We start from the raw sequence: 24387 nt of genomic DNA, 5'->3' as shown, positions 1-24387 counted from the left end.
GGCAAAGTGTCATGCCATGTTGCATATGAACTTGTCTTTTTTCTTTAATAACCCTCTAATGTACCCAGCCTTAGTTTTGGACCCAAGGGAGACTAAATATTATTTATTTAGGCATACACACAAGTTCTGCCTTCTGAGGGAAGAGAGAAAATGCCCTTTTCCATGAACAATCTATCAGCCAGGAATGCACCAAGAATGGGCCAAGATTACAACTCTGATGATGCAGAGAGGTGGGCACACCATTCCCTATAGATGGCTGAGGCCCAGACAGGGTAGTGAAGTGGCCCAGGTCACATAGCTGGCTGATATACAACAGGAGAGGCAGGTGTACAGAGCAGCTTGCAGAAGTACAACAAACAGCTGAAAGAGCTCAGGGAAGGGAGTAAGCACATGCCACTCCACAAAGAAGGAAGCCAGAAAGGGGGAGCAAAGGTTGGGGAGAGGAAAGCCTTCTTCAAACAGAAATCAAGACAAGTGAAGGTTGCATCTGCTGGGGAGAATAAAAAGAAGAGGGTCTGTGGATGGGATGTGGTGGAAGAGGTGGGGAGGGATCAAGCTGGTGAAGATGGTGAACAGCAGGTTGGGGAACTGGGGTTCTAGTCTATGGACAGGGCCTCTGAAGTCTCCTGCCAGCATGCTCTACCCCTCAAAGTGCCCTAGAGAGCCTAGGAGAGAATGATAATAATGACAACCAACATTATTAATTGTTCACCACGTGCCAGGCACTTCACTTGGGTTATCTCATTTAATTCTCACAACCCCAGGAGGCAGATACTATTGTCATTCCCATTTTACAGAAGCAAAAGCTGAGGTAGAGAGATTATCTTGCTTGAGGCCACTCTAAAAGCCAAGTATTGGCCGGGCGCGGTGGCTCAAGCCTGTAATCCCAGCACTTTGGGAGGCCGAGACGGGCGGATCACGAGGTCAGGAGATCGAGACCATCCTGGCTAACCCGGTGAAACCCCGTCTCTACTAAAAAATACAAAAAACTAGCCGGGCGAGGTGGTGGGCGCCTGTAGTCCCAGCTACTCGGGAGGCTGAGGCAGGAGAATGGCGTAAACCCGGGAGGCGGAGCTTGCAGTGAGCCGAGAGCCGGCCACTGCACTCCAGCCTGGGCGGCAGAGCCAGACTCCAGCTCAAAAAAAAAAAAAAAAAAAAAAAAAAAAAAAAAAAAAAAAGCCAAGTATTGGAACCCACAGAGCCCACCAAAGGTAAGCTTTAACAATTGTATGAAGTATCCTATTTTAAATATTCATGTAAATTGTGCATTCCATTTTTAATATGCGTGTATCTGTTTTAATACTAATAAATGTCTTTGCCCCAAATCCTCAGGTAAAACTACCCTTCAGGCAGGCAGAGCCACTGTATTTTCTCTATGGCTTCATGAGCCCTGGGCATGATGCCCAAAAACCCAATAGTGGATGCTGGAGCCCAAGGAAGATTTTGAAGCAAATGGTGGATGCAAGGTGTGATGCTGGTTTTCTGCCTCTAGCTAGCGCCATTTCACTAAAAGATGTTATCATTCTCTAACTTATGAAAAACTGGACAGAGAGGACATATTCATCTTTCTCCCTTGGCCTCTGCCTTGGTTGTCCAGTCCTGATATTCAGAATCTCCATACATTCAGATTCCCAGCAGGTTACCCAAAGGACCTACTGATACCACTCTGCCCCCTTCACTTCTTTCCTGTGGACATACTCTGAACCCAACCCTGACTAAAATGTCCAGAAAGATGTATAAGCAGACTGCCATAACCTCTACCCGAAAGAGGCTCCCCAGTCCTCCCGCCATCACCACCTGTCCCATGATCTCCCATCTCCAGGCCTTTGCTCACACTGCTCCTTCCACCTGGAATGCTCTCCCCAGCTCCACAGTCCTGTCCACCCCTCAAAATCTGTCTTACAGATCACCCCCTTCATGAAGACTTCTCTGATCCCTTCCTGCTTGATATAATTTGGCTCTGTGTCCCCATTCAAATCTCATCTCAAATTGTAATCCCTATAATCCCTATGTGTCGAGGGAGGAACCTGGTGGAAGGTAACTGGATCATGGGGTGTTGTCCCCCAGACTGTGAGTGAGTTCTCTCGAGATCTGATGGTTTTATAAGTGTCTGACAGTTCCTCCTTCACATCGTGCTCTCTCTCACCTGCTGCCATGTAAGACGTGCCTCTTCCCCCATGATTGTAAGTTACCTGAGGCCTCCCCAGCCATGAAGAACTGTGAGTCAATTAGACCTCTTTTCTTTATAAATTACCCAGTCTCAGGCAGTTCTTTATAGCAACGTGAGAATGAACCAATACACTCCCCCGTGATGGAAGTGACCAATCCCTTCTCTGAAACAATCACCCTGTCTTAAGAGATACCCTAACCCACTTTAGGAAATAATTTCTCATGCACATTTAAAAATCTTCCTGACCAGCATATGAGCCACACAAGGACAGGATTTGTATGTAGTTATTCGCTGAAACCCTTGCACATAATAGGCAGTCAATACAAATTTCACGAGTAAATACATTCAAGAATCACACTGTGTTCCCACTAATCACAGCTGCTAATGCTGCTAATGCTCTGTGGGTAGAACCAACCAGCGAAGTGCACCAAGAAGAGAAGGTGATGGCCATGTGAGAACAGAGGCAGGCGCTCTGCCCAGTATCATGGGAGCCAGCCACACATGTAGCTTGCCTATTACTAGCCACATTCCTCAGCTCACCCCACCAAACAACTCTGCATCCCTTATGGTTTTCCCCCATGCCATCTTCCTGGAATCACCTGGCTTCACAGGCTTTTAGGGTTAGGGTTTGGCAGTTTCCCCGTCAACCTTCCATTGGTGATGTCGAATTTATTTTGAAATTATTTTTCTAGGGCAAGTCATAAGTGCTTGGCAATCAGCCAAGTAGAACTCTCCTCCACTCTGTCACATCTTCCCAATGAAACTTCCCACCATGAAATGACACCCACTCTTCTTAGTCAAAAAGGAAGGAAATTTGACATCAACAAAGAGGTGCAACACAACGATGTGTCCTTTGCAAGGGAAGGAGGAAGTGCACCAGTTCTCTGTAGCACACAACCAGGCTCACCTATGGCTTATTAAAGCAGATCATCAGTGAGTCTCACATGTTTCAGGATACATGCCTGTGAGCTCCCAGGCCCATGAGTCCACTACAAGACAGTGCTAAGGCCCATTCAACAACCCTCCCCATCACCCCAGTGAAGGCCTGGCCTGGGCATCCTGCAAGTAACGGGGATGAGCAAAGCCACGCCCTGGTGTGCCTTTGCCCATAGCCTGCTTTCAAGCACCCATAGGAGGGTCCTAAAAAAATAAACTTCCTATCCAACCAGCTGCTGCTGGCTTTATCTCTTCAGGTTGAATCTCAGTAATGACTTTGCTGCTGGATAAAACACAGATGTTATAAGGAAGGGTTATAACTTAAACAACTTTGGGAATACTTCCATTTCAAGGTAGGTGGGGGAAGTAGGAGGCTGTAATATCCCCCAAGGAAGTGTGGGAGGGGATCCTTGAAGAGAATGGGCCTGTACAGAACAGACTAGGTGAAGACAACAGTCCCCCGTTGCAGAGGCCAAGCCCTGGTCACACCCTGGAAATGAACCATCATAATAAATAGAGCACATACCTGCGGTATCTGGTCTGTGCTAAACAGCCTGGGGAGCTTCAGGCTCAGCATCTTGGAGCTGGGTTGGCAAGGCCAGTGGGTGACAGCGCCTCCCTGTTACCAGGCCTTGATCAAAGCTCTGACATGGCCTGGGGCGTCTCTGCCTAGCTGGTGCTGTGCTGCTTCCCTGAAAGAGGACAGCATGAAGAAATCCAGTCAGTTTCAGCCTAACTCCAGCTAGGTCAGGACAGTCCACTTGTTCAACTATTGAACATATACTTGCTACACATGATGGCACAAGATCAAGCTTCCTTAAAAACAGCAAAATGATCAGACTGCTGAGTCATCCACTCCAAGAGTGCTGGAGGGAAGTAATTAAATAATAATATGGGCAATTACTATGGTCTCAATGTTTGTGTCTCCCCAAAATTCATGTGTCAAAACCTAATCTCCATTGTGGTGACAAGGAGCAGGGCTTTTGGGAAGTGACTAGGTCATGAAGGCTCCGCCCTTATGAGTGGGATTAGTGCTCATAGAAAAGAGGTCTGAGGGAGCTTGTTCGCCCTTTCCACCATGTGAGGACACATAGAAGGAGACATCTATGAGGAATGGGCCCTCACCAGATGGGGAATCTGCTGGCACCGTGACCTTGAACTTCCCAGCCTCCAGAACTATTAGCAATAAATTTCTGTTATTTATAAATTACCCAGTCTTAGGTATTTTGTGATAGCATGCCAAATGGCCTAAGATAGTGATCATAAAATTGCAGAGCTAAGGCCAGATGTGGTAGCTCATGCCTGTAATCCCAGAAATTTGGGAGACTGAGATGGGAGGATCAGTTGAGCCCCAGAGTTCAAGACCAGCCTGGGCGATATAGTGAGACCTTGTTTCTACAAAGAAAAAATTAAAATTAGCTGGGCATGGTGTTGTAGTCCCAGCTATTCAAGGGCGGGCTAAAGTGGGATCACTTAAGCCCAGGAGGTCCAGGCTACTGTGAGCCATGATCATGCCACTGCATTCCAGCCAGAGCAATACAGCAAGACTCTGTCTCAAAAAAATAAAATAAAATAAAAAAATAAAAAATAAAAAAAACCCACAGAGTTGAAAAGGGTCTTAGAAGTCACCCAGTCTTCTCATGTTACACATGAAGGTGGGAGGGGTAGAACAACTTTCCCAAGGCAGCAACGCAGTGGGAGAGCTGGGCTGCTCACTGCTCTACCTCCTCTCACCAGAGGCTGTGCCTGGATGGACAGTGGGATCTTAAGTCTGTGTCTAGCCAGTGGGTGGAAGAGGACCAGGAGTTGCCCCAGATCCCAGAAAGAGAAGCAACTGAACTCTTCCAGAAAGCTGACCAGAGTTCAGTTGCCCTGAGACACACAAAAGAACCAAGCCAAGCAAATAAATCCAAGGCACTTGTTGAAGACAGAGCAACTCAAGATTAAGTAACAAGATTGCTTAAATGCAGGATGAAGACCACTTAACAGCTGTGAGTAATGTGCACCACAGAGACCCAGAACCCTTGGAACAGATCCAAGAAACAGAAAAGTACACCTTGGATTTAGCAAAGAAGAGCAGAGTTGGAAATTGACCATAGTAAATTTCCTCCTCTACCCCTATCATCACTGGGCCGAAGTCTACCACCTCCTTGGAGCCCTCCTCATAGTCCCCATCAACCAGAGGGGTTCTTTCCCCACCTCTGAACACGCAGAGACCTTGCTTGTATGTACCTGCGGCACCAACCACATCGTACCTATAGTCACAGCTAACTCTCTAGGCCTTGTCTGCCCCCTCAGGAAGAAGCCTCCCATAGCTGGCTGGAAACTCGGGGTGTATGCCTGGCCCACCCTGGGCCTCAGCAAATGCTTATTTAATGAAGCAATGATGCTCACAGTTTGAACTTGAAGTCGTTTTGATTTTTGTGGTTTGTTTACTTTTGCTGCTTCTTATATTTATGTTCCAAGTGTTTTCTGGAACTATGCAGCAAAATACAATCTGTTTATTTCACTGTTGTAAATATGATTCTTTCTTAAAAACAGTAATAGAAGTATTATTCACAATACTCAAAGGGTGGGAGCAACCCAAGTGTCCGTTAAAGGATGAATGAATAAAACGTGGTGGTATCAGTCCATTCTTGCATTGCTATAAAGAAATACCTGAGGCCGGGCGCGGTGGCTCATGCCTGTAATTCCAGTACTTTGGGAGGCTGAGGTGGGTGGATCAACTGAGGTCAGGAGTTTGAGACCAACCTGGGCAACATGGTGAAACCCCATTTCTACTAAAATACAAAAATTAGCCAGGCATGGTGGTGCACGCCTGTAGTTCCAACTACTCAGGAGGCTGAGTCAGGAGAATTGCTTGAACCTGGGAGGTGGAGGTTGCAGTGAGCCAAGATCACACCACTGCACTCTAGCCTGGACGACAGAGTAAGATTCTGTCTCAAAAACAAGAAAACAAACAAACAAAACCTGAGACTGGGTAATTTATAAAGAAAAGAGGTTTGATTGGCTCACGTTCTGCAGGCTGGACAGGAAACATGGTGCTGGCATCTGCTTAGCTTCTAGGGAGGCTGCAGGAAGCTTACAATCACAGCGGAAGGCAAAGGAGCAGCTGGCAAGTCATATGGCAAAAGCAGGAGTGAGAGAGAAAGAAAGAGATAGTGGGTGGGGAGATGCCACACACTTTTAAACAACCAGATCTTGACAGAAGTCACTATCTCAAAGATAGCACCAAACCACGAGGGATCTGCCCCCATGATACAAACACCTCCCTCCAGGCCCCACCTTCAGCACTGGGGGTTACATTTCAACATGAGATTTGTGCAGGGACAAATATTCAAACTGTATCAGTGAACTATACATACAATGGAATATTATTCATCCTTAAAAAGGAAGGAAATTTTGATACATGCTACAACCAGGACACACCTTTGAAAACCTTAAGCTAAGTGAAGTGAGCCACTTACAAAAGGACAAATATTGTATAATTCCACGAGGCACCCTGAGTAGTCAAATTCCTAGAAACAGGAAGCTGGATGGTGGTTACCATGGGCTGGGGGGAGACAACGGGGAGTTGGTGTTTAAAGGACACAGAGTTTCTGTTTGGGATGATAAAAATGTTCTGAAGACGGATGATGGCGATGGTTGCACAACACTACCAATGTACTTAATGCCACTGAGCTACACACTTCAAAATGGTTAAAATGTTATTTATATTTTATACCAATAAAATAGTGACATACGATTTCAAAATTATAGAATAATAAAGAAAATAACTTTTAAAAACTCACCTACATTTTGCCCAGGTTAAAAAATGAAAGTTAATACTTTGCAAAAAATACAACACTGATGTAAATAAGCCGTGGTACACTTAGTTTTTCATGGCTAAATCACCGAGCCTTGCACACTCACAGAAGTACCACTAATCCACCTAATGGCAGGACAAGAGGCAAAAGTCCAGTAATAGGGAAACTCAAACACACCAGAGAAGCCTTAGACAACAATAGAAATCAAGGCTGAGTCTCCACAGACCTGCCTACCTAGGTCCCCTAGTTCTCCCTGGCTTTGACTCAATATCATGGGAAGAATAAGAAAGACACAGTCCCTACTGTCACACTATCTAGGTAGGATGACCACATTAGCCATGCAAAACTAAGGGGAAATACAAAGTAGTGTAGGATTCATTCATTTCTTCATTCATTCACTGCTTACTGCATTTTAATCATGTGGCAAGAAAGGGTAAGGGATAAGTGAATAGCTGATTATTCTCTGTGGGCTTCTGCAGATTTAAGGAAAAGCTGAGAATTTAACTGATATAAAAATGGTTTAAGTTTGTGATACGCAGAACAGAGGGAAGTACGTGTGCTTTGTATCATTCTATTCCTTCATTGCACAGGGGAAAAATGATGAATAAGACTATCCTTGTCTCCAAGAAATATATAAAAAAGAAATAAAGAAGTAGGACAGGCCGGGCACAGTACCTCACACCTGTAATCCCAGCACTTTGGGAGGCTGAGGCAGGTGGATCACCTGAGGTCAGGAGTTCGAGACTAGCCTGACCAACATGGTGAAACCCTGTCTCTGCTAAAAATACAAAAATTAGCTGGGTGTGGTGGCGAATGTCTGTAATCCCCGCTAATTGGGAGGCTGAGGCAGGGGAATCTCTTGAACCCGGGAGACAGAGATTGCAGTGAGCCGAGATCTCACCACTACACTCCAGCCTGGGCAATAGAGTGAGACTGTCTCAAGAAAAAAAAAGAAAAAGAAAAAGAGAAGGAAGGAAGGAAGGAAGGAAGGAAGGAAGGAAGGAAGGAAGGAAGGAAGGAAGGAAATAAAAGAAAAGAAAAGAAAAGAAAAGAGAAAGAGAAAGAAAGAAGAAATAAGACAAATATACACCTGTATTAGAGTTCTCCTGAGAGGCAGAACCAAGTAGATAGGTAGGTAGGTAGGTAGATAGATAGCGAGAGAGAGAGAGAGAGAGAGAGAGAGAGAGAGGTGATAGGGGAATTGGCTCATGTGATAATAGCAGCCAAGAATTCCCACAACAGGCTGTCTAACAAGCTGGAGACACTGGGATGCCAGCAGTGTGACTCAGTCCAAGTCCTACAGACTCAGAATGAGGGAAGCTGATGGTTTAACCCTCGGGCTGAGGCAGAAGGCCCTGAGAACTCTGGGGTGGAGGTGCAAGTCCTAGAGTCCAAGGGCCAGAGAGCCTGGAGTTCTGATGCCCAAGGGAAGAAGAAGGGTGCCCCAGCTCCAGGAGAAAGAGAGAGAGAATTTGAATTTCCTCTTTTTGTTCTATCTGGGCCCTTGTTGATTGGATGGTGTCTGCCCACACTGAGGGCGGATCTTCCCCATTTGGTCCATGGACTCACAACCCAATCTCCTCTGGAAACATCCTCACAGACACACCCAGAAATCACTCTTAGCATTTCTCTAGGTATTCCCTAATCCAGTCAAGTGGACACCTAAAATTAACCATCACAAGTCTACCCCCTGTCAACTTGGCACCCATCTGCATCTCCTAAATCATATTTAATCTCCAAATAAAGACAATAACAAGAAAATAGTTCTGCATAACATGATACAATTATCCTGCATACAACCCAAAACGCACTAATCCCTTCCACAGAAGAGGAGGTAAAGCTCTTGGGTGATATTTACTCTTCTCTTGATATCTCATGACTTAAATACTACGATATAACATTAAAAATACTTAACTACTGATACAAGGTCAATGAATCTTATATTACATGATGAAGAAATAAGAGAAGCACAAAAACAAAGATATTTATTAATATATGTACATACACCTGGAAACATATTCTTAACAAAACAGGGAGGAACTACTCATGAAAATTACAGTCCTTGGTTCTGTAACTGATCATGTTTGTAGCTGGTATTGATAACTATCATCTTCTACTACCCCTTCTGCATTCTCTTTGCCTTCAGTAAGCACCTTAGTTGGTCATGGTTCTTTACCTAGTGGGTTGGCCTAAACCTTAATTCCTGAAGGGTCTGGGCCATTTGTTAGAACTGCCTAGATTGAGTTGTTATAGTTTCCCATTGGCCCTAATCACAGAGCAGGATAATACTGAGAGGCCCAAAGAGCTTTCCTGTATTGCAGACGTACTCTTCCTCACTCCCATTGTCGGGTAGAAGGGCAATTTCTTCTTGGTCATCCACATCAATCATCCCAGCCCAAAGCATCACTCCCTTCCTAGCCTGCTGATTCAGAGGCACGAGAAGCCCAAAGTGGCTGGATGGCAGTCTTAACTTCCAGCTCAGTGGAATCATTGTTGTGTCTCCTTGTGGAAGCATTCTTTCCTCTGGAACTAAGACCTTTAGACCAGCAGAGCATCAAGTCTTCTTGGAAACAGGAAGCAAAAGTTTTGTTTGTGAGTCACTAGGGATAACGGCGAGTGGTGCCCCTCACCCCCCTCCATTTCTACACTTTGATTCCTGCACCTGTGAATCCGGGCTGTGGGAGAAATAGTACCATATATTGAACGCCGATTCTGAGCATGTACAGCCTTCTGGACAACCTTGCCCCGGCCCTGCAAGGTATTGCCTCCTAACTGGCTCTGTAATTATGACTTCAAAAGGCCATTCTACTGTTCTATCAAGCCAGCAGCTTCGGAATAACAGGAACATGGTAAAAACAGTGAATTCCATGAGCATGGGCCCACTGTCATACTTCTTTGGCTGTAAAATGAGTTTCTTAATCAAAAACAATATTGTGTGGAATACCATGGCAATGGATAAGGCATTCTATGAGTCCATGGATGGTAGTTTCGACAGAAGTATCACCTTCAGGGGAGACAAATCCATATCCGGATTAAATATGTATTCCAGTAAGGAAAAAACACTGCCTCTTCCACGATGGAGGGGGTCCAGTGTAAGCAACTTGCCACCAGGTAGCTGGCTGATCACCCCAGGGAATGGTGCCACATCAGGGACCCAGTGGTGGTCTCTGCTGCTGGCAGATTGGGCACTCAGCAGTGGTTGTAGCCAGGTTGGCCTCAGTGAGTAGAAGTCAATGTTGCTGAGCCAGTGCATAACCTCCATCCCTGCCATCATGGCCACTTTATTCATGAGACTCTGGGATGATGACAGGGATGGATGGTGAAAGAGACTGACTGGCATCTATAGAACAGGTCATTCTATCCACTTGATTATTAAAGTCCTCCTCTGACGAGGTCACTCTTTGGTGACTACTAACATAAGACACAAATATCTTCACCTCCTTTGTCCAATCAGAGAGGTACATCCACATACCTCTTCCCCAAATTTCCTTGTCACCGATTTTCCAGTCATGTTTCTTCCATATTCCTGACCATCCAGCCAAACCATTGGCTACAGCCCATGAATCAGTATACTGTATACATCTGGCCATTTCTCCTTCTAAGCAATGACCAGGTGCCCTGCTAAGCATGACCAGGTGCCCTGCTCGAAGTTCTGCCAACTGAGAAGAGTTTCCTTCACTACCGTCCTTCAAAGATGCCTCATAGAAGGGTCATAGTGCTGCAGCTGTCCATTTTCAGGTGGCCTGTATCTCCCGCAGATCCATCTGGACAGCAGGCCCTGTTTCTCCTTCTCTGTCAACTGACTGTACGGCACTTCCCATGAGGTCATAGGTGCAGGCTGGAAGCGAGAAGGCAGAGTAGGAGGAGTAGAAACCATGGGCATTTGTGTCACTTCATATAACTTACTTGGGCCTTCTGGATCTCTTCAGGCCTGGTCACGTATAAACCACTTCCATTTGATGATGGAATGCTGCTGTGCATACCCAACTTTATGGCTTGGTGGGTCAGATAACACTTAGTTCATGATAGGTAGCTGAGGTCATGTGGTTAATTGATGGTCCACGGTCAAGCATTCAGTTTCTACTAAGGCCCAGTCCTACTAAGGCCAAAAGCTGCCTCCCAAAAGGAGGGTATTTATCTGTGGATGATGGCAAGACCTTGCTCCAAAAGGCCCTCTAAGGGCCTCTGCTGCAATTCACCTACAGGGGCCTGCCAAAGGCTCCAGAGAGCACCCTTACCTGCCACTGACACATCAAGCACCAATCGATCTGCTGGGTCATATGACCCAAGTGGCAGAGCAGCTTGCATAGCAGCCTGGACCTGTTGCAGAGCCTTCTCCTGTTCTGGGCTCCACTCACAGTGAGCAGCTTTTCAGGTCACCTGGTAGATGGACTACAGTAACATACCCAAATGAGGAACATGCATCCCTAAAATCCAAACAAGCCCAAGGTGTTCACATGCTTCTTTCTGGGTTGTAGGAGGGGCCAAATGCAACAACTTATCCCTCGTCTTAGAAGGGATATCTCAAGATACCCAACCCACACCACTGGGTCCCTAGAAATTACACTGAAGTAGAAGGCCCCTGAATTTTGTCAGATTTCTCACCCTCTATGTAAGCAAATGTCTTACAAATAAACCCAAAGTAGCTGCTACTTCACTGGGTCCAATCAGCACAACACCATCAATGTACTGGGCCAGCGTGGTACCTTGTGGAAAGATAAGGCGATCAAGTGCCCTGCAAACTAAATCAAGACAAAGGGCCGGAGCGTTTACATACCCCTGAGGTCGGACGGTGAAGGTGTATTGTTGGCCTTGCCAGCTGAGAGCAAGTTGCTTCTGGTGGGTTTTAGAAACAGGGTTGGAGAAAAAGGCATTTGCCAGATGAATGGCAGCATACCAGGTACCAGGAGATGTGTTATTTTGCTCAAGCAATGAAACCATACCTGGTACAGCAGCTGCAATTAGAGTCACCACTTGGTTAAGCTTGTGATAATCCACTGTCTTCTGGATTCTTCAGGATCCATCTGTCTTTTGCACAGGCTAAATGAGGATGTGGTGGGAATCTCCATCCCTATGTCTTCAAGTCCTTGATAGTAGCACTAATCTCTGCAATCCCTCCAGGGATGCGATATTGTTTTTGATTTATTATGTTTCTAGGTAGAGACAGCTCTAATGGCTTTCATTCGGCCATTTCCACCACAATAGCCCTCCCCTCACAGGTTAGGGAAGTCATGTGGGGATTCTTGCCAGCCTCTAAGTTTGTCTATTCCCTTGGACCCACTGTGAGTCAGACCCGAGCTACAACTCCGCTGATCACCTCACCTCTATGAGCCTCGCCTCTGACTAGAGGGCCACAGTAACGTTTTGGGTCTCCTAGAATCAATGTCAGCACAGAGCTGGTGTATAGCCGTCCATGAAAGCTCTGATTACCTCCTTTTCCTAATGCACAGTTACCCTGGGCCACAGGTCCCTTTGGCAAAGGCTGGGAGAAAGAATAATAGTATAAATTTTCAGTAGTGTCCCCCTCCCTTAGGGAACCCAGCCCTGGGTCTCACTCTGTTGCCCAAGCTAGAGTGCAGTGGCTATTCACAGGTGTGATCACAGCATGCTGCAGCCTCGAACTCCTGGCGTCAAGCATCTTCCCACCTCAGCTTCCCAAGTACCTGGGACTACAGGCACCCCCGGCTATGCAAGATTTCTTTTTTTACCTAGGATACAAATCCTGAATGTAAGATTTCATTTAAAAGAGAGTTCCGAAGCTTTAAAATAAGTTTTAAATAGCTTCAAAAAAATCAAAACAAAAAGAGGGTGTGTGTTTAATACACTCTCCAGGACATGCTGAGCTCCCCTGAAATAGCCTTAAAAAAGAAAACAAAACAGGCAAATCAACGGCAAAATCACCCTCAGGAGGTTTCAAGCTAAAACTTTTCCATTCAAGACCAAGCAAAATTACTAAGAGGTGAAATTTGCACTTGGCTGTCTCATTCCTCTTAGGCTAGGGGCCCATCCATAAAGATCCCCCAACAGTGAACTTCAGCCTACACTCTGTGGATCTTAGGCCTTGAAGGACACAGCTGGCAAACCTCATAACCTATCAAATATGTTTACATAAAAGGTGGCCAAATTATAAGCCTATGGACTATTTTCCCAGTGAAAGGGTCCAAAAACTTAGTAACTTCTAGTAATACAAATAAACTAAAAAAATCTCTTCACAGCATTAATTTATTAATTAGTTAGGCATACATATTCAGAACCCCTAAATATATTCATATATTTATATGAATATTGAATATTACATATTCAATATATCAATTTTAAAATAGCTTTTCCACTCATATTTCCCTTCCTTCCTTCCTTCCTTCCTTCCTTCCTTCCTTCCTTCCTTCCTTCCTTCCTTCCTTCCTTCCTTCTTTCTTTCCTTTCTTCTGTCTCTTTTCTTTTTTCTTTTTCTTTTCTTTCGAGACAGGGTCTCACTCTGTCACCCATGCTGGAGTACAGTGGTGTGATCTCGGCTCACTGCAACCTCTGCCTCTCGGGTTCAAGAGTTTCTCCCACCTCAGCCTCCCAAGTAGCTAGGACTATAGCACACCACCATGCCCAGCTAATTTTTGTATTTTTTGGTAGAAACAAGGTTTCACCATGTTGGCCAGACTGGTCTCTACCTCCTGAGCTCAAGTGATCCACCCGTCTCGACCTTCCAAAATGCAGGGATTACGGGCATGAGGCATGGTGCCCAGCCTCCCCTCATATTTCATAGAAATAAGTGTATTCAAAATCAGCAAGAGCATCTTCACAACTACAGCCACTCTTTTGAGTCACCTCACACAGTTTACTTGAAAAATACTCTCACCGCCAAAAAGTTGTTTGAAATCTATGCTTGTTAAAGCTGTGTTTAATGCTAATTGCTGAAAAATGTGTCCCAATTCACAAGTACTCATTTGCTATTATTATGCTGTTTGCAATTTGCTTTCAAATACTTCACATAGATAACATGATATGAAAATGTTAGTTTTAATCCATACCCCTGGTGGGGGTGGTTAGTTAGCATTTGAAAGACGAATCATAAACTCACACACACATTCCGGAGAGTACAGCTTGGATTCAGTTGAGGTTATTTTTAATCAACACCAGAGGGTTTACTAATTAGCAGAGTGAATGCTGTTTCTTTGGAGAAATGAGTGGAATTAGAGATATGTGAATGAGTGAGAAGATTCCCTGTCTTTTGCATGACAGCTATGGTATACCCCAAAGAGGCCACTCCTTGAAATGAGTTCAGATAAGCCTTTTAGGGAAGAGTCAATGGTTTGAATACAATTAGAAGTTCAGCCGAAGCATGCCACAAGACAGCTGTCACATCAGTCATGCATGAACTTTCAAGCAAGGTGTGCCTAAGAGTTCCTAAAAGAGTAGTTTGCTGTAGCCGGGCACGGTGGTCCACTCCTGTAATCTCAGCACTTTGGGAGGCCGAGGCAGGTGAATTGCTTGAGTCCAGGAGTTTGAAACCAGCCTGGGCAACATGATGAAACCCCGTCTTTACCAAAAATGCAAAAATAAGCTGGGCATGGTGGCATGTGCCTGTGGTCCCAGCCACTCAGGAGGAAGAGTAGCTTGCTGGGGTTTGCTAGGTCATTATACTGTTTCTCTGTCTGCTTGCTAAAAAAAAAAAAAGAAAAAAAAAAAGATATGCATGATGGAACTCACCCTGAATCTTTCATTGTGTTGTGCTACCTGGTGCTGAGATTGTGGGGGTCCTTCTAGTTCTCAGGTACCTGCAGATAGAATGAGCCTAGGACTGTATTTCAATCAACTTCAGACACTATCAGCTGGAAGTCATGCCACTATTTTTGCCTACCACTAACACACACACACACACACACACACACACAAATGCTGCCAATTTTATCATGAGGCACCACTGATAGGAAATGAATCTTGATTTCAGAGCTGTTAAAATGTCGCAAAAAAAGTGCATGTTGAAATTGATGGATGAAATAGTCATCGTAAATGAGCAGTTGGCCTAAGTTCATCTGCAATGATTACTTTCTCCAAACTCACTACTCAGCTCTTTAAAGGAATCTTTAAAGACTCTTTTACCACAAAACCAGGATTTGCAACTGGAAGACCATATTCCTTGGGAATAAATCTCAATCTGTGTTACATTTTTTTTGCCTCTATTTCTTTCCCTGATTGTGTCAAGTGCCTTCTGAAAGGATCCCAAATAAGTATTCACTGGGAAAGTCCAGGGTTACCCGTGTTCCCCCAGACAGCCTATTATCCTAATAATGGAATGTAGTGACCCTGAATATGAAAAACTCTGGATAGACCCAGCTGTAATGCCACTTCCTTGTTCCTGAAAAATATATTGGAAAACAAAACACTCAACTCATAGTCAGGTAATGCATAGCAAAGGCAAAGAACACTGGTAGGAAATTTCTCCATGCTCGCTTTAGAACGGAAACACGAGACCAGGAAGCTTCTGAGAAGCCATCCAGTCTAAATCACCACTGGATGTCTGGATTTTGTTGAAGGCATTTCAGACAAGTGATCATGCATTTGACCCAAAAAAGCAAGGCTAACAGAGGGGTTTCAGGTTCTGTGAGAAGCAGCGAGGAGATGTCGGGAGAGAGAAGCCAGCATCACCTTTCTACTTATCCTCCGAGTGGTCCGAATGCGTCCTGCGTGTGGTAGGAGGAGTTGGCTTCTTTAGCCAGCGCTGCAAGATGCAGGGTCCGAGTATGGCTGGAGAAGAACAGAGTGAGAGGTGAAGAGGAGGTCCTGCGTTCAGGCGGGCTCTGGGTGGCTGAGCCACCCTCTCCTTCCCCTGGGGCTCCTGTCTAATCTCCTTCATGTGGACAGAGAACAGCACAGAGCCCAGGAGGTGACCAAGGCCGAGTCCTGATCCCATCACTGTGCCACAAGACCCTGGCAGTCCTCACCACCTCCAATGACTGAATAGCACCCTGGGGGAGGATGGAGGGAGGCAGAGCCTAGGAGCAGGGGCCCCAGCTGCTTTCAGACCATTTTACCTTAAAACATGTGATCAAAATAAAAAACCTGTATGCATCAAGGGACACTATCAAGAGAGTGAAAAGATAGCCCACAGAATGGGAGATTTGCAAATCAGATATCTACAAGAGACTAATATCCAGAATATATAAAGAATTCCTAGAACTTGACCAAAAAAATTCCAAACAAGCCAATTCAAAAATGGGCAAATGGCTTGAATAGATATTTTTTCCCAAATGTGCAAACAACCAATATAAGAGAAATAATAATAATAACAATAATAAAAGAACAAACAACCAACAGGCAGGTGAAAAGATTCTCAGCACCACTAGTCTTTAGGGAAGCACAATTCAAAACCATAATGGGATACCGCTTCACAGCCATTAGGGTGACTGCTATCAAAAAACAAAACAAACAAAAAACACAGAAGGTAAGTATTGGCAAGGGTGTGGAGAAACAAACTAATGCATTTCTGGTGGGACTGTAAAGTGGTACAATGGCTATGGAAAACAGTATGACAGTTTCTCAGAAAGTTAAACAGAATTACCATATAATCCAGCAATTTCACTTCTACGTATATACCCAGAAGAAGTGAAAGGGGCTGAAACAGATTATTTTTCTCTTTTTGAGACAGGGTCTCACTCTGTTGCCCAGGCTGAAAGTGCCTCACTGCAGCCTTGACCTCCTGGGATTAAGTGATCCTCCCACCTCAGCCTCCTAAGTAGCTGGGACCACAGACGCATGCCACCACACCATCTAATTTTTGTATTTTTTGTAGAGATGAGGCCTCCCTGTATTGTCCAGGCTGGTCTTAAACTCCTGGGCTCAAGTGATCCGCCCACCTTGGCCTCCCAAAGTACTGGGATTACAGGTGCGAGCCACCGTGCACAGCCTGAAGCAGGTGTTTCTAAACCAATTTTCACAGCAGCATTATTCACAGCAACCAAAAGGTGGAAGCCCAAATGCTCATCAGCAGATGAATGGATGAACAAAATGTGGTATATCTATACTACAGGATATTACTCAGCCTTAGGAAAGAATAAAAGGCCCAATGTGGTAGTTCATGCCTGTAATCTCAGCTACTCTGGAGGCTGAGGTGGGAGGACTGTTTGAGCTCAGGAGAACGGGGCCACAGTGAGCTGTGATCACACCACTGCGCTCCAGCCTGGACAACAGAGCAAGATCCTATTTCTTAAAAAAAGAAAAAAAAAAAAGTACTAGAATTCTAATACGTGTTGCAACGTGGGTGAGGCTTGAAAACATTAAGTCAAATAAGCCAGACACAAAGGGACAAATATTGTATGATTCCACTAAGGTGACATCCCTGGAATAGACAAATTTATAGAGACATTTATGTAAAGACAGTCTGGCATGGGGGCCAGGGAGGTGGGTAGGGGGGATGGGGAATGAGTGTTTCAGGGACACATAGTTTCTATTTGGGAAGATGAAAAAGTTGTGGAGATGGATGGTGGTCATAGTTGCACAACAATATGAATGTACTCAATACCAATGAATTACACATTTTTAAGGGCTTAGCATGATACATTTTATGTTATGTATATTTTACCACAATAAAAAAGTATCATAAAAAAGCATGTGTTCTTTGTAGTCTGCTCCATAATTTAAAGTTGTTTTAACACAAAAATTTATTTTCTCCAAATCTTCCAGAAAAAAAATACATATTATACATATCCTGTTGCTGCAAACTGCCTCCCCCGCTATTGTGAGAAGCACAGGCTAGTTCAATCCACCCTTCTTCCTATTTTATATCTGAGAACCTCAGATAGGAAATGACTTGTTTGAGATCACTCAGTGAGGGCCTGGCAAAGTCAAAAATAAGGAAGGTCTCCAACGAACAATGGGAACATGTGCATGGGTCCTAGAGTTGGAAGGACCAGAAGTCCATCCTGCCATGCCAATGCGTGAATCCACCATGGGGAGAAAAGGACCAACTCACAGGGCAGGGAGCTGGGGGAAAGCTGAGGTCACTCATCAGCTGAATGACACGTGCCTGAACTTCAGCCTCCCTGTAGCATGGGTCAAATGCCCACCTCAGCAAGATCATAAACAACTCCCAAGTAGTTTGCCATTCATTAAAACCATGATTATGTCTGCTCACGCAGTGCTTTCCAAACTGCAGGTCACAACCTCTCAATGGATCATGAAATCTATTTAGTGAGTCATGATTAACATTTGAAGGTAGAATCGTATGGAAAAGAATAGACAGAAAATACCAGTGTATTGCAGAGTAAAGGTAAGTACTGTTTTGTGATATTTGTTATATATGTTTACAGATATTGCTTACTATGTTATGTATGACTGTATGTGTGTACTAGATTATGACAAAAGGTATTACTTACTAAAAGCCATAATCAAAAAAGCTTGAAAAAAAGGCATTAATGTGAGGCCAGGCACAGTGGCTCCTGTTTGTAATCCCAGAACTTTGGGAGGCCGAGGCGGGTGGATCACCTGAGGTCGGGAGTTTGAGACCAGCCTGACCAACATGGAGAAACCCTGTCTCTACCAAAAATACAAAATTAGCTGGGAATGGTGGCACATGCCTGTAATCCCAGCTACAGGGGAGGCTGAGGCAGAAGAATCGCTTGAACCCAGGAGGCGGAGGTTGCAGTGAGCCAAGATTGTGCCATTGCACTCCAGCCTGGGCAACAAGAGCGAAACTCTGTCTTAAAAAAAAAAAAAGATGTTAATGTCACAGGTCGCCTGTATTGATTATAGAGAGCCATGGATTTTTTTTCCACCTAGAGTCACACATGCTGTGGTACATTCCAAAGATAGATTGTGGAGGGACCGGGCTCAATAGCTCATGCCTGTAATCCCAGCACTTTGGGAGGCTCAGGTGGCTGATCACTTGAGGTCAGGAGTTCAAGATCAGCCTGGACAACATGGTGAAACTTTGTCTCTAATAAAAAATACAAAAATTGCCAGGCGTGGTGGTGTGCACCTGTGGTCCCAGTTACTTGGGAAGCTGAGGCATGAGAATTGCTTGAATCCGGGAGGCAGAGGCTGCAGTGAGCTGAGATTGCGCCACTGCACTCCAGCCTGGGTGACAGAACAAGACTCCGTCTCAAAAAAAAACAAAACAGAAACAACAACAACAACAAAAAGATTGTTGTGGGGGGACTAAGGCCACCAGGTACCCAGACAGATGCATGACTGGACAAGAAGCCCCTCCTAGTGTAACTGCCCAAGGGGTTCACTTTGCCAGCTCTCTACCAGAGCCGATTCATCAAGACAGGGGAATTGTAATAGAGAAAGAGTAATTCACGCACAGCCGGCTGTGCAGGAGACCAGAGTTTTATTATTATTCAAATCAGTCTCCCTGAGCATTCAGGGAGCAAAGTTTTTAAGGATAACTTGGTGGGTGGGGTGAGCCAGTGAGCCAGGAGTGGTGACTGGTCAGGGATGAAATCACAGGGAGTTGAAGCTGTCTTCTTGCACTGAGTCAGTTCCCGGGTGGGGGACACAAGATCAGAGGGGCCAGTTCATTGATCTGGGTGGTGCCAGCAGATCCATCAAGTGCAGTGTCTGCAAAATATCTCAAGCACTGATCTTAGGAGCAGTCTAGGGAGGGTCAGAATCTTGTGGCCTTCAGCTGCAAGATTCCTAAATCATAATTTCTAATCCTTTGGCTAATGTTAATCTAGTCCCCAGGCAAGAAGGAGGTCTGCTTTGGGAAAGGGCTGTTACCATTTTTGTTTAAACTATAAACTACAAAGTAAGTTTCTCCCAGAGTTAGTTCAGCCTATGCCCGGAAATGAAAAAGACAGCTTGGAGGTTAGAGGCAAGATGGAATCGGTTAAGTTAGATCTCTTTCATTGTCTCAGTCATAATTTTGCAAAGGCAGTCTCGATCCCTCCCTTTGGATTTTGTAACACCTTCATCTTAAGGTGTAGGCTGTGAAGATGGGAAAAGGCTGTCAATCGCTCTGGCTTCTTCCTGCTGACAAGGGACATTGTGGGAATGGGAGTGAACCCCAAGGTAGGAAGAGTGGAAACGCTTTGTAACTGTCTGAGTGTACTCATGCAGGCCTGGCTGGGCTTCCAAGGCTTGTGTGGGAATAACATTAGTGTTTTCATCTATAGTTTTACTACAGTGTTTAAGTGAACAGCCTACTATAAGGTAAATCACCAGTTCTACAATGAGGAGTACGATCCCGGATTTTAAAAGCAAAGATTTGAAAGCATTAGCGTGGGGACTTCTAACCCACAAGAAATTTAGAATTTAGTCTAACCTGCAGCAAAAAAACCTCAAGAACAGCTAACAACAGTACACTATAGTTTTCTTTTGGTGCATAATTTTGTCACTAGGCAGTGGACAAGGTGAACCCCTTGGGCAGTTACATTAGGAGGGGCTTCTTGTCCAGACATGCATCTGTCTGGGTACCTGGTAGCCTTAGTCCTCCCACAACAATCTTTTTGTTGTTGTTGTTGTTTCTGCTTTGTTTGTTTGTTTGTTTTGAGACAGAGTCTTGCTCTGTCACCCACGCTGGAGTGCAGTGGCGCAATCTCAGCTCACTGCAGCCTCTGCTTCCCGGGTTCAAGTAATTCTCATGCCTCAGCTTCCCAAGTAACTGAGACCACAGGTGCACACCACCACGCCTGGCTAATTTTTGTATTTTTTAAATAGAGACAGGGTTTCACCATGTTGGCCAGCTGGTCTTGAACTCGTGACCTCAAGCGATCCACCCACCTGGGCCTCCCAAAGTGCTAGGATTTCAGTCACCATTTTTATTAAAAGCAAATCATGATAGAACTGATTTACAGTTTACAAAATAAATTTTAGTCTTACTCTACTTGGCCTGATTATTTGCATAAAGTGCAGCAAGAATAATTATTTTTCACTTAGGCTTTTTAAATTGGCTTTGATAGAACTCTGTTCCATGAAGAATCTCAGATAAAATTTTTTAAAAGCTGAGCCCAGCCATGGGTTTGTACCCTCAAATACCTATGAGTTGAGCAAAGCCCTCTCCTCTTGAGGTCCCAAGATAACTTGGGGTTCCTGGGCCTGTTAGAAAGTGACATTCTGTACTTACCACAGCTTAGGAACCTTGTACAGGAACTCTGTGGACAAGGTATGAGGCCAGATTCCCCAAAGGGCTTTAATTGGCTCTATAAGTCAACTTTAATTCTTTAAAGGAAGCATGCCATTCCAGTCAAATCCTTGGTAAAATGACCAGTTTCTCCAATGGTGTCCTGTTACAAAAGAAAACAGATTCTTATTGCACTTATGCAATTAACTATACTGCCATAAATTGAGAATACACACACATGGTTTCCAAATTCTAGAGCAATCAGGTAGAGAGAAACAAATACGCTCCAAAATTTTCCACAGGAGTATATTTTACTCACTTGTTGAAAGTTGCAAATAACTCTAAAGAAATAAGTAACCTTGACTCTGAAAACAAAAGGATTGGCAATGTTTAACACACCAGCTCTCCATGAGAGTCCTAGAAGTTTACTTTTTTCCTCTATTCCAATAGCACAGTTTTTAAAGCTGTAATCCCAGCTACTCGGGAGGCTGAGGTAAGGAGAATGGCTTGAACCTGGGAGGCAGAGGTTGCCGTGAGCCGAGATTGTGCCACTATACTCCAGCCTGGGCAATAGAGTGAGACTCTGTCTCAAAAAAAAAAAAAAAAAAAAAAAAAAAAAAGGCTGGATATGGTGGCTCACACCTGTAATCCCAGCACTTTGGGAGGCCAAGGCAGGTGGATCACCTGAGGTGAGGAGCTCGAGACCAGCCTGACCAACATGGAGAAACCTCACCTCTACCAAAAATACAAAATTAGCTGGGTGTGGTGGTACATGCCTGTAATTCAGGCTACTCGGGTGGCTGAGGCAGGAGAATCACTTGAACCCAGGAGGCAGAGGTTGCAGTGAGCCGAGATTGTGCCATTGCACTCCAGCCTGGGCAACAAGAGCAAAACTTCGTTTCAAAAAAAAAAAAGCTGAAATCTATTTTAAATCTTTTTTATTTTATTTATTTATTTATTTATTTATTTATCTATTTATTTATTTTTGCGACATGGTCTCACTCTGTTGCCCAGGCTTGAGTACAGTGGTGCAATCTCGGCTCACTGCAACCTCTACCTCCCGGGTTCAAGCAATTCTCCTGCCTCAACCTCCCAAGTAGCTGGGATTACAGGCACCTCCCACCACGCCCAGCTAATTTTTGTTTTTTTTTTTTTCAGTAGAGATGGGGTTTCACCATGTTGGCCAGGCTGGTCTTGAATTCCTGACCTCAAGGGATCCCCCATCCTCGGCCTCCCAAAGTGCCACCATGTCCAGCCAATTTCTTTTAAATCTTAGCGAACTTGTTTATACCCACAGAATTTTTTTTACAAGATCAAACCTTTACAAACACTTTTCCCTTTGCTTAAACCTTCAGTTTTGTTCCGTTACTCTTTTAGGTTAAGACAATCTTTAAAACCCTCTGAAGTGGACAAAACTACATTCCCTTTCACAAAAGCCATATTCCCATGCCTTCTTATCATCTTTCACCAAAAACACATTCCCCACTCAGTATATAAAACTCTTTCTCCAGTGGTCTCAACTACATATTACAATGCTAAATCTTAGCAACTTTTATTTTTAGTGAAAAACCTGATAAGTAACTGATTTTAATTATGTACTGGGGTGGAGCCTAGGACATCAGCCAGAAATGAAGATAAGGTCTGACTCTTAGCATAGCTGGCGGACCTGGCTCTCCATATATCCCCAGGCCTTATCTATCATCTAATGCTCCGAAGTAGGGAAATGGAACAACTTTCAAAAGTCAAAGAAACAGTTTGACCATAAAGCATTTAGCAAATCTGATATCTAACCTTAATTTAGACCAAATGTCTACATTTTCAAGACATTTTATTTTACCAATAATCTTTAAAACTGTCTTTATTTCCAGAGTCGGGCGCGGTGGCTCATACCTGTAATCCCAGCACTTTGGGAGGCCGAGATGGGCGGATCACGAGGTCAGGAGATCGAGACCATCCTGGCTAACACAGTGAAACCCCATCTCTACTAAAAATACAAAAAAATTAGCTGGGCATGGTGGTGGGCGCCTGTAGTCCCAGCAACTTGGGAGGCTGAGGCAGGAGAAACGCTTGAACCTGGGAGGCAGAGATTGCAGTGAGCCGAGACCGCACCACTGCACTCCAGCCTGGTGAGAAAGTGAGACCCTGTCTCAAAGAAAAAACAAAAACAAAAACATAAAACTGTCTTTATTTCCAAAAGACTACTAAAGTAATGTGAACAAAAAGGTATTATAGTTTCTATTTTTCTGATAAAATATTTTATTTAAATGCTTATATTTCTAAGCCATTTACTCAGAGCTCTTTTATACAAACATCACACACACGCACACAACACATATGAATACAGACAGAAGATTCAGTACTTGTAAGATTTTTCATTTGCCAGTTTCTTTTCTTTTTTTTTTTTTTTTGAGACAGAGTCCTGCTCTGTCACTCAGGCTGGAGCGCAGTGGCGTGATCTCAGCTCACTGCAAGCTCTGCCTCCCAGGTTCACGCCATTCTCCTGCCTCAGCCTCCCAAGTAGCTGGGACTACAGACGCCTGCCACTACGCCTGGCTAGTTTTTTGTATTTTTAGTAGAGACAGGGTTTCACCGTCTTAGCCAGGATGGTCTCGATCTCCTGACCTCATGATCCACCCGCCTCAGCCTCCCAAAGTGCTGAGATTACAGGCGTGAGCCACTGTGTCATTTTCTTAATTGGATGACTGGCTTCAGGGTGGAGCCCTTGGAGGAACAGGGCCGGGAAAGCATGCATTTCTAGGGTCAAATAAGCAGCAAATAAGCAGCCGAAGGCAAAGACAGATCCCCAAAATTAAGGGTGCCATTTTATATGGGATCCTGGATCCCCAAGAGGAGGGAAATACTGTGGGAGAAGACCATGCAGTGCTTCTACCTTGCATTCCATTCAAGGCAGCCCAAAGCCAATCAGCCCATTCTGTAATTGGCCCATCTCTCACGGGAGTCTCATCTCGCAGTTGGGGGCAGGGATGTCTCCTCATCTTCCAGGTGGCCAAGAGCAAGTGTCTCCGATCCAAGTGTGAGTAGTTATGGAGGAGTCAAGTACCCCTCCATAACTACTATTAGCCATCCCCTAAAGTATATTTCCTACCTAGTTATTACACAGCGAAGCTCTCTCATAATGAGAAGTAATTTCTGATCCCCCCCAAACTCAAAACTGTCAGATAACACAATGCAAAACAGAACAGAACCTTTGATTTTGGGAGGGATCTATCCGCTTTTAATTCCTGGGACTCCATGAGGAAAACAGAGCTTTTTCCAAAACGGGGTCTGTGGCGCCTCCTCTGTTTTTCCCAAGGAGTCCCAGGCTACCAGAAGTTATCTTAGGGCCTCTCATGTGTGCATTAAGAGTGGCAAGACAAAAAAATGGAAAAAAAGTAATTCAGTTGACTGAGAAGAAAAAA

The 24387-nt window shown here is 44.6% G+C and overlaps 1 protein-coding gene across 1 annotated transcript in view; it reads right to left on the bottom strand.

Moving 5' to 3' along the window:
- PAQR5 (progestin and adipoQ receptor family member 5) overlaps nt 1-21131 on the bottom strand; it is a 62626-nt gene extending 41495 nt beyond the window's left edge. Inside the window, exons 1-2 of the mRNA XM_038010097.2 lie at nt 20972-21131; nt 3633-3798 (exon numbers count right to left, since the gene is read on the bottom strand). Coding sequence (XP_037866025.2) covers nt 3633-3683 — 51 coding nt within the window. The 5' untranslated portion in view covers nt 3684-3798; nt 20972-21131. The remainder of the gene's footprint in view (nt 1-3632; nt 3799-20971) is intronic.
- Nucleotides 21132-24387: the final 3256 nt, after the last annotated feature.

The sequence above is a fragment of the Chlorocebus sabaeus genome, chromosome 26 (assembly GCF_047675955.1).
Source record: "Chlorocebus sabaeus isolate Y175 chromosome 26, mChlSab1.0.hap1, whole genome shotgun sequence".
NCBI lineage: Eukaryota > Metazoa > Chordata > Mammalia > Primates > Cercopithecidae > Chlorocebus > Chlorocebus sabaeus.
The sequence above is the reverse complement of the archived record's forward strand: the minus strand, read 5'-3'. Positions and strand labels throughout refer to the sequence as shown.